The sequence below is a fragment of the Etheostoma spectabile genome, chromosome 7, assembly GCF_008692095.1.
Source record: "Etheostoma spectabile isolate EspeVRDwgs_2016 chromosome 7, UIUC_Espe_1.0, whole genome shotgun sequence".
NCBI classification, from domain to species: Eukaryota; Metazoa; Chordata; class Actinopteri; order Perciformes; family Percidae; genus Etheostoma; species Etheostoma spectabile.
This window is the reverse complement of record NC_045739.1, coordinates 975278-986689: the sequence shown is the minus strand read 5'-3', so window position 1 is coordinate 986689 and position 11412 is coordinate 975278. Positions and strand designations below refer to the sequence as shown.

The following is an 11412-nucleotide window of genomic DNA, read 5'->3' as shown; positions in this document are numbered from 1 at the left end:
CCCCGTCTGGGCGTCTTTTGGACATTCTCCAACACGGATCTGAAGTGTCATGTTCTTATATGGGCATTTTTTATGCTAATTAGGAACAACTGGCTTTCTGGCGACGTGGGATTCATCAATCTAAGAACACAAGTGGAAACACTTCTGTTGTTGAAGAACATGTCATGAATCCAGCGGAGACTTTTCTTGGTGAAGATATTGGTGATTGAGGTCCATTCTTTTAAATTTTCTCTTTTAATTTGCTACTTTGACTTTTCCATTGAAAAATCTCACGTACTTGATAGATCCGTTGGCATTACTGTGGACATTTATTTTTGTTTGACTTAGCAGACAAATGTGTAGAAAGTCGTATAATAAATGTGTCTCCTGTGGCTTAAAATGAAATCATCTTTATTGTAGTCATCAAGCCATATTTTCTGCAAGTTTCTAAAGTCCTCTGTGAAAGCATTGTGGGCATTGGTGTTCTTAGCTTTAGATAGACACAAAGCAGCTTACCTAAAGTATGCTTTCAAAACATTATCTTAATATGTCAACCAAATATACTGTTTATGGGTTCATAAGTTTCCAGGTATTGCTGTCAGATTCTTTATGTTTCACCCTAGCACTTATATCGACAAATAATGTCAGAAATATCATTCATATAGAAATGAGACATGCATTCACAATTATGATGTTACCAAATTTGATAAGCCAAAGGATATCATACTGGTTTTCTGCAACATATTATTGGTAAATAACAGCATATCAAGCAAACATATCAAGCAAAAATACTTAATACTTAATAAATATTTGATTTACACAGTAACAGATTACATTCCTTTACATATCTATAAAAGAATACTGTTTCCATTTCAAAGTATTTAAAAATAAATGCCTTTCTTTAAAAAACTGTATTGAATCCATTCCTAGTTCTTGTCTTTCAGTATGCACCTGGTTGATGAATGAGCTCAGCTTGGACTGGAGTTTATTTGATGATTTGTGTGCATTCTTCTGGAGCACGTCAGGTGTTTGCAGCCTTGTTCTGGATCGCAGAGTGAATCTTTCTTAGGTTCTGTCGGACTCGGACAAACTCCATCAACTGGGACTCCTGCTGTACCTTGTCCTCCTGTTCCTTCTCCCTCTGACAACAGCAAAGGACAAACACTGGCACCATACATAGTACTTTATGTTCATGTAAAGATTACATGTATTGATATTATTTCAAGATGAGGGCAAACATGTATGATTTTTCGTGGGACATAATGTGTATAGAATTATTTCTATTGAGACGGTTTTTCATGTGCACAATTTTAGTTTTCTGTGTTTGCTAATACCGTTAGAATATTGTTGGGGTTCTAGGTTTATTATCTATATATATTATTTGTTGTCCCATGCTGCAAATCAAATAGCTGTGAGCTGAAATGAGCAAGAAAAAAACAAAACTTGGCCCAACTGCACATGGCTAGGAACTGGTAGGGACATGTTGAACATGTCTAGAAGCTAAAAACACGTTTAAAACTGCCCTGTGTGAGCCTGTTGGGTGCTAACTCTAGCAGGGGGATAACTCGGTGTAGGCTGCACCGATTGGTTAGTTTTTCTCTCTACTGACAGACCTCCACATCTACAGACAACAGAGCTACGTGTTGGAATCAACCCGAATTCTCCTCTAACCGTAATCTCCAGCGAAATGACTGGCCGCTCGAGGTGCTCTTTACCAGCTGACAGTCCCTGTTGTCGGATAAATGAACCACCAGCTACGGCTGACCTGAGCACCACTGAGAACCATGCGGAGCTCCGGGGACTGTGGTCAGGACCTCTGTTGCAGCTCAACACATTTACTGACTGCCGCAGATACAACTGAGCTGTGACGGAGGTCTGAAACAACTAGCAACCGCCGCTTTGTAGCCCGGAGTTCCTCTTCAACGGTTTTATCGCTAGTTTAACCCTCTGAGCCCGAGACACTCGCCCACGAGTAAAAAAAGTACCTCTGATTCATAGTTTAATAACTTTTGAACCATACAAGCGATTTACTCACTTTTGGTTTCGTTTCAATCCTGATGTTTTCGGCTTTACGGAGGTCTTTTCCGGTCTTCTAGCCTCTACAGGGATTTTCTATCCAGCCTGGAACTTCAGCCTCTTTGGTCTTAATCCATACTGTTATATCCAAGATTGATCCACTTTATGTCCATAATTCATCGCGTTTTGGCTCATTCTGCCGCTGTCTCGATCCTCCATCTCTGCCTTGTCTGTCCCGTCTATTGTTTCAGGAAGTACATGCCCATATTTGGGAGATAAAGGCACCCCTCTTGTGTGGAAGGCCAGAGGGGACAAAAATGCCTATATACTCTATGGAAGGCCAAATGGTGCACTATTTAGACACATATTTGTTTGTATAACATTGCTGTGGGTGTAATATCAATAAATATGACATTATTATGTTATTATTGGCATAAGTAAATGTCATGAGAGCAAAACGTCTTGACTTTTTGGAAAAAATGCATGTAGTTTGTCAACTGTATAAGTTATAATGATTATTTCTTCACAGTGTGACTCCCAATACATATGAGAAGTGTTTTAGAAAGGAAAATGGCTTAGGTTTTACTTATATGTCTGTGATATCAATACATATCTGGAAGATTCATTTATTTATTTATTTATCTTTAAGGCCCTACAACCATTTTTAACATGTAAGTGACCTCACTGCAACCCAAATATTCTAATAACCCAGTTTGTCCTAAAAAAAATGATGTTCATATCTTGACTGTAGACAACAGGGTTGATGTTTTACAAGCTTTTTTATAAAATAAATCCAGACGGAAATTAAACTGTAAAAATGGCCTCAGGGCCCCCAGGGTTAACGGAGGAGCTTGCTGCAGGTATGCTGCGGGACCATGGGACGTCAACGAGCGTTACTCAGCAGCAGGTGGAAACAGAAGCAAGGTTAAAATGAGGAACGAGGAGTAGATTACCTGCATGTGTAAAACAGTGTCATCTCACACATCCGTTTTGTTGTTGTTGAATATATAGCAGAATTATATAATTTTGTCCTTGTTTTGCCCCCCTCAAAAAAACAATGGTAGGGAAAACACTCAAACCAATACTTATTTCCACAAACCTTCCATGAATAATCATGGTATCCATGCCCTGTATGTGTGTGTGTGTGTGTGTGTATGAGTCAAAACAAAATAAAGTTAAAAGTAGTTTTGAACAATTTCTTTGTCATCTGCAGATTGATTTTAAGTCTAGTAATGATGTACATTCGGTTCCCAAGAAATGTGAGCCCAGTTGGAGGAGGGCGGCTGTGGCTAGGAGGTAGAGCGGTTTGCCCTTAAACCACAAGGTTGACACCCCCCAGTTTTCCAGATTTTTGTCTGCTATTTTGCTTACTTGACCTTACAGCAGTATTCGCCTATACTGCCTATGCCCAGGGCTCTAAGCTAAAAAATAAGGTTTCATTTGAAAAGCAGTTCATTTGCTAGTTACAATGAGTGCCCATGTGCATAAAAGATTACATTTAGCATTTTCTGTCACTGCTAAAGCCCTTATAAACCTATAAACAGGATGTACTACCTCGAGTTGTTTCAGCTGACGTCGGAGCAGCACATCCTCCAGAGAAGTCCTGCTCTGTCCCTCCTCTTCGCGCTCACTCTGCACCCTCTTCCTCCTCTCCAGCACCTGCTGGAGTTCTGACCTGCTGCTCAGCGCCAGACCCCTTAGCCCATAGAAGAAGAAATAGAGCAGCTGTTAGATATAATGGAAAAGAAAAAAACACAGGTGAAATGAAGAATTTGAAATATGGATGAAGAAGCTTTATTTTTACCTGCACTCACCAGTCTAATCACAATTATTTAGTTACAGTACAGAGTACATGTAGTGTGATGTGAGTCGATGTTATCCAGGTATTACACTGTTGGTTTAACCCTGATGCGCTGCCTGTGTACATGCTGTGTAGCATTCAAGAATCTTCAGACCATGTGGCATTGCAGATTAACAATAGGTATATTTGGTTTGACCATGCAGCATGAAAAAGTAATTTCTTTCAGTTTTCAGTGGAAAGTCCACAAACAATTAGTCAGCTTTTAAAACAAAAGTTTGTTGCCAAAGCACTCCAGCATCCCAGTGTTCAGCATGCAGGGACAGCCACCTGTTGGGAGCAGACCTTTACAGCCTCCCCCCAGGTAACACCACAGTGACTCCCAATGTACTGTGCACACAATAAACCACACACAAACCAGCTTTACCCTGGTCTGGGTAAGCCCCGCCCAGTCTGCCAGCGATCTGATTTCTCAGTTCCCAATTTTGCAAGAACCAATCACAAACTGGCTTATCTATCTGCCACTCTATTGGTTGGTTTAACACGACGATGATAGGGAAGCGACCAATCAGCTTATTGTTACATTCAACGTGGCCACCAAACGCCACCAAAGCACAGCACCCCATTGATGCCGCTGTCGCTTCTACGTCACCCGGATCCTTTGTCTGATTGGTTGAAGGACTATCCAATTGCGTACAGAGTCATTTGAACTATGCCCGTACTCTTTACCCCGTATACCCGGAGCGTAACCAACAGAAGAAATCAGGGTAAGACCTGTAGCTGATGAACTCTATGGTGATGGAAAGCTGGAAAGCGTGGCTGTTTCCTCCCGCCAGTAACGCCATGGGGTAAGTGATGCGTAATGAAAATGCAGAAGATATGTGACCTGCCACTTACTTTTTTCTTTGTTCTGTAAGCATACTGACTGCTCCACCTGATGAGGCTTGCATATGACGCCAACTATTGTGACACTAGGATCATACCTTATTTTGCTTTTATTATATGTTCTGTTGTATGTTTTGTCTGTTTGTGCATACATGGATGAGCAAGGGAGTACCCTAATTTACAACTAACATTTAGCAGGGAAACATATTTAAGTCATAACTCCTGACAATAATATCCATTTCACAAATCTATTAGTCTCTGCAGTCATCTCAACCATGGAATACAGAAGTAGGAAATAACGTTCTGTGAAGAATTTTTGGGTGTTAGTGAATTCTTAATAAACAAATTCTGTAAAAATACAAACCAGCGTGTCTGAGTTAGTCTCTCGTCTCAGGTCACTGGTTGCATAATTCACGATTGAAATGAAGATATTAAATTGGAAAACAGAAACCAAAAACGTATGGTATGGTTTTAAAGTAATATGAGGATTAACATGACCTTGGCATTTTAAAATAGATTAATGTATACATTCTGTTAAAAATGTGTGCGGTCAGATTAACAGGCCGCAACATAAAGATCCAGTGCTTTCACTAGGCCAGTCTTGGAAGCGGATCAGTTTCCACTGCTTCATGCAGCCAGGGGCCCACAGGACGGCAGCAGCCTGGACAGGAGGTGTATGATTGCACTTTTGTCAGAGTAAGAAAAAGAGTCTCATGCATTCTTAATAACACATGCTTTAGAGAAGAATGACTGGGAAGAGAGACATGAAATGCATTTTAATCAGACATGGGAAGTAACAAAGTACAAATACGTTACTGTATTTTAGTAGATTTTTCTGATATTTTTACTTTACTTCTTTTTTGTGGCGACATTTGACTTACTCCTTACATTTTAACACAACTATCGGTACTTTCTACTCCTTACATTTTACAAAAGTGGCTCGTTACTTTAGTTTTGTGCAAGAGGTCGTCATGTCGGAGAATAGCACGGACACGCCTCACACCACGAGCGGGCGCGCCACACGGAGAAAAAAGTTAGAGAAAAGAAAAAGAGACTATCTGTCCCATCGGAGGATAATCAGCTGAGATTGAGTGTGTGAGTCCTTGAGAACTGTAAGTCATATAACTGATGTCGTCAGTTCATTAAGCCTGCTGTTGTGTTGGTCTGTAGTTCTGGCACATCTAAAGCTAGTTAGCTAGTCATTTAGTTGTTTGTGTTCTTCACCTGTTACCTAGGTTACACGTTGCTTAATTTTAACAAAGCTTTAAAAGAGAGAAGTTGTCTTCGTCTGTGTGTTAACAGACACACCTGGGGACAAGTTAGAAACCAGAATCAGCTTTAAATCCAGTCCTCATCTAGTCCTCACTAACAAGTTTACAATCATTTCACTGAAGTTACCGTTATTATTTTCCGCGTCATCAATACCATATTCAACCTAATTGGATGGGACTATACTGTACGTTGCACTTGACGCACCACTAATCCAACTCAACAGATTTGGCGTCATTCTGAATTACTTCACGGCAAATCATTGATGCCGCTAACGTTAGCACATATTAGTATGGACTGCGAGATTATTGATTATGAAGAAGATTCAGTAGACAAGCAGCAAGACATTCCCATCCTCCTCGGCCTTATCTGAGAGAGATGTTTGAGACAGTAGACATCAAGAAGGACTCCTGGCCATTGTGCAGGGGGACTTCTTCATTAATGTCTGTTTAGTATTTCATATTTTCTTTCCAGAAGCCATATCTCAGCCCACATACATACAATTAGATTCCTTTAAATGTTAAGGGGAAGATTAAAAAAGAGAAACTGGATCTGTGAATTCTCAAAGAATCACAACTAAATTCATATGTTGTAACTCAGTCAGAATCTTATTAACCTGGAGTCCCAGTCTCATATCATAATTATCATATAAGGGATGTTTTAGGCCTATTGGCAGACATCCATTTAACATGTAGCCAATGACATTTAAAGAGCCTTTCCCCATGTCCACTGAAGTTCCTCAGCGTGTTCTCTAGTAACGTGTGTGGTCCAGGTAGCTTTTAATAAATAATGCTCTTCTTTCACAAGGTTTCTTTTACTTTTATACTTTCAGTAAATTTCCAAGCCTGTACTTTGTTACTTTTACTTGAGTAAAGAATTACTTGAGTACTACTACTCTAGTATCTTTTAACACAAGTAACTGTACTTCTACTTGAGTACGGGAAGTAAGTACTTTTGCCATCTCTGATTTAAATGATGACACAAACACACTGTTATAGTAGTTATATTTAACAGTGTTAAGTTCCAGTTCACCCATTCCTATTTCGGAGAGGATTGAACCACGTGTTGGTCTTGTGTGGTACCTACCTCTTGTGGGCCAGTAGCAGTTCCTTGTGAAGCTCGTTGTGAGTCCTTGAAGCCTTTATGGGGTTTGGCTGACCTGAAGAGGCTTCAGCTTTGACCACATTATCTGACGAAGAAATCATATCAAAAACATGTCAAAAAAAGCACCAAACCCCTCACCAAATAAAGATCAAGTCCACCCAGCAGGGAGAAATGAAGATATTTTGTCAAGCTACTTGTACATATGGTAGAATCACTGTCAGATACTTTCTGATCAAGACAACAGTGACATTTAAGATACAAAATTAAATTGTATTAACACCACCACACCATTTTCCTCACTGACTAATGAGTAAGACAATGATCAGATGCGAGGTATTGAGGAAATAGAGATGTTAGAGATGTTAGTAATTACTACCAGAGCAGATCTGTAAAAGTCGCCATATCTATTACTCCACTCAAATCAAAGTTTAACGCCTGTCCCAGCCCAACCCAGAATGCATCTGGGACTCTGTATTGCACACCCACATCATTTTATGTCAAAAATCAGCTGTTGCAGCGAGCTAAACAGGGGGTGGCTGTAGCTCAGGCTTTTAGGGAGCTGGGTTGAGGGTCCCTGCTCACGTCCCCGCAGGGACAAAAGTACATGTGGACTGGTAGCTGGAGAGATGCCAGTTCACCTCCTGGACACTGCCAAGGTGCTCTTGAGCAAGACACCGAACCACCTTCAACCACTCAGGGTGTCTGTTCAGCCGTCGCAGCCCACTGACTCTGACATTTCTCCATTAGTGCATGTATAGGTATAGGTGTGTGTATTCAAGTCTGTGTAGTGTGTAATAACCGAGTGTCAATTGTAATTCCCCTTAGGGGATCAATAAAGAGTATAAAGTATAAAGTAAACAATGAAGTTCACAAAGCAAAGCAAACATATAAGTCTGTCCTCTAAAAATGGAACATGCGTTGAAATATGAGGTTAAAGGCTAAGGTAGAAGGGGGCTAAGGGTAGACTGTCACAAGCCACCGAAGATGTTCATCTGGCTATTTCACCACAAAAGATGTCTTGTCCGAGTTGCACTGACCTCTATGATTATTGCTCTGTGGATGCTTGTTGTTTATCACCCTGCTTTTGGAAGCCAGCTGGATCTCCATATGTGTGTGATTACGGCCGTTAGGAATTGAAGCACTGAGAGCCATGGTGGCCTGAGGTGTACTCAGTCGGAATAAGAAGCTTGGCCCAGGGAGGGGAAGGTTAGGGCGATGTCAGAGACAGAAAAAAGGGGCAGCTTAGGTGGTTCTCAGTACATGAAAAGACTTGATGGAGGGCAGCACCCAAAGACCTGGTGTGGAGCCCGAGCTCCTGCAGCATGCTGTGTAGCTGTTGGGGGGGAGGGATAGGAGTCTGCAACATGAGAAGAGAGAGTTTGAAATCAGACAACAAAGCAGACAGAGACAGTACTGTGGAAACAGATAGCTGCAGTAGAGATGTATAATTTATTCCGTCAGTGAGCAGGTAAGTATGTTAATGACTCATCACAGAGCAGATGAACATTAGTACGGGACAGATTCAATGCCAGAAATACCATTTCCATACTGAACTAGAGAGGAGAAACAGTGTAGGGTTGCACAGCTAGAAAATGGAGAAAATAATGAAAAGGATTGGTGCATAAGTGTCAAACTGTTATACAAACGTAGTTGCATAACATGAAACCTGCACTGAAGTTGCTTTCTTTTTTTACTCAAAAGACAGAATTACAATCAAAATACTAACTGCTGAGATAAAGAAATATTCTATATATGGATATAATGTAATGGTCAGCCCATAGAATACTTCATTTTATGTTTGAAAAACGCTGGTTGACACTATGCATTTCTCCTAATAAATTATATTCTCATCATTCTGTGATCATGTCTTAGGAACTTAAGGAGGTCAAGCCACAGAAGAGGAATATGATACAAACAGTACCAGCTGTACATAGCTCTAAATACTGTGCTTCTGGTAATTCTGTAGAATCTAAACTGAATGCACACAGGGTTTGGCCTACCTGGGCTGTACTGGTCCTTCATGAGAGGCTGCTGTCTGAGAACATCAGCCATCGTGTGCAGCTCACAGACAGGGATCCTATTGAGAGCAGTGTTACCTGAGAGCCCTGCTTGGGGCACTCACTGTCCGGCCCCTCGTTCCCAGTCCACAGCCAGCAATGGCGTAGGACAGGTGACTCTAATTAGGGGCGGAGATGATAATCAAACGGCAGGAAGACAAGTGACCAAGGATGTAACCTAACAGTGGATTTCAAAACAAAACAGGAAGTAGATTAACAAACAGAAAATATGAAACACAGTACAAGATAAACGTGACAAAACCATGACATTTACATTAAAAAAATCCCGCGGCACACCACCAGCCCAAAATGTTATAAATTGATAAAAAGTAGCCTGACACAGTGTATATAATTAGAATGTAGCCTCTCACTTTGTGTGTGCTCCCTCAGTGTGAAAGTGGGCCTGTGTAGATGAACACGAAGCTGATTTCCTGCCAGGAAGTGGACACAGGCACACACAAAGCTCGTCCTCAACCGCTCTCTGTCACTCTCTGTTTTCAGTTTTTATAGCGGTCACGCTGCTTTTTTACCTTTTAAAAATGTGTCCATCGCTGTTGCAGCCGTCTCTCATTGATGTGTCACCTTCCGCGTCATCAACACGCGTGTCTTATATAAACCAGGTTATTATTGAGCTATACTGCCAGCTGCCGACCCAGAACAGTATTTGATTTCTCTGCCAGTCAGATCTGAGGACAGATGCGCAACAATGCCAAATTATTTGCAGTAATTCAATAAAAAAACAATTGGTAAACCAGTTGAGTAAAATCGGATAATTTTCCACGACCCACAGGACAATCTGTCACGGCACAGTACACAGTGGTTGAAAATCACTGCCCGAAATACTCAACTGTGTGCTGCTTTGTTCGCCCTGTTGGTGCATAGCTGAGGTTCTGGCAGTACAGTTACAATTCTTTCTGTTTCAAACATAGACTTATTACTTTTTACCTATTGCTTATACACACCTTTTGCAGAATTTGGCTCATTGTTTAAAACTCTACTTACAAGTCAATCAGACACCTGGATTAAGGTGACCAGCGTATTTACCTCCAAAACAAGTAATGTTTTTATTTTTGTAAAACTTAAAACTTTTACTTTACTGCTCAAGGCTTGTTTCTGCAACAGCTCATTGAGAATCAGAAACAATAAAAACTACTGAGGACATATTTTCCTTTGACATTGATGCAGCAAGATCGCTGCAATGTAAGTTAATAGTAATTGTCCAGCTTGTATTTACGTTGTAAAAGTGCTTGTTTAGCTGCTAACAGACTCAGATTAATGTTCTAAGTGTCTGACAACATTATGAAAGGATTTCTAAGGAGGTCGACCCTTCTGTTAAAGATTAAGATCCTTTTTAAAACATAAAAGTCCGCGAAATTGCGTTCGCTAAACCCACCAGACTCCATGTAAATAATCAGTGATTTTAGCATCGTAAAACACGGCTTCTAAAACCTCTCTGAGCACCGCTGGCTCTGGCGGCCTGGAGCCTGCGTGTGTTGGGTGTGCGACTATCGGCTACGTTTTGTCAGTTATTTCTTTCTTTCATTCCAATTTCGGGTCTTCCAATCACAGTGAAAACCGGGGACAGATCCAGCCGGGGACAGGTAGCCAAAATCGGGGACTGTCCCCGGAAACCGGGGACGTCTGGTCGCCCTAACCTGGACTCAAGCAGGGGCGGGTTTAGTCATTTTGAGGCCTAAGGCAAACACAGGCATGGGGCCCTCCACAACCTTTGTTTTCACCCTTTTCAATCCTTTTTTTTTCATTGTATAGGAGCCAAAACCTGCTTATCTTTTCTCCATTTTTCATTTGCATTTCTTGGAAAAAACTCTGTCCCTGACTTGTTGTGGTCCCCTCTGCACTATTGAGCAGCACTCTCTCTCTGACAGCTGATTGGCCAGAGTGCTGGATCATCTTCATCATCACACATTGATTAGGGGGACTGCTACTGACGGGGTCTAGTTGCTGCGGTGGGTAGCTCCTCTTCATCACTGTTAGCATCGCTAGAGCAAGCACCGCGGCTTCTTGCTGCTCCTTAGTTGTTAATGTTAGCGTTGTCAGTAGCCGGCGTGAAAAAGGTTGATACCTTTGGAAGATTTGCTAAAAACTTTCTGCTTTCTTCCCACTTCATCCTTTTTTCAGAACTACTTCGGTAGCTTTGCTTCATTTGACATTCATTATTACTGTAGCCTCCGGCTAAAAGCCTGCTGAGCCGTCTGTTTACAGTAGGATAATGGAATAGTCCACTGTCATGGGGACTGGGGGGAGTTTCTCATCATGAATTAAACAATCGGATAGCACTTTAGC

General features: G+C 41.2%; 1 protein-coding gene across 1 annotated transcript; it reads right to left on the bottom strand.

Annotated features, from left to right (window-relative positions):
• Positions 1 to 874: 874 nt before the first annotated feature.
• Positions 875 to 9219, bottom strand: si:ch211-218o21.4 (protein FAM107B; the record flags this gene model as incomplete). The annotated part of the gene is given in 5 exon segments (XM_032520147.1): positions 875 to 1120; positions 3550 to 3691; positions 7034 to 7136; positions 8089 to 8408; positions 9052 to 9219. Coding segments are annotated over 4 exon segments (480 nt in total). The 3' UTR covers positions 875 to 1000.
• Positions 9220 to 11412: the final 2193 nt, after the last annotated feature.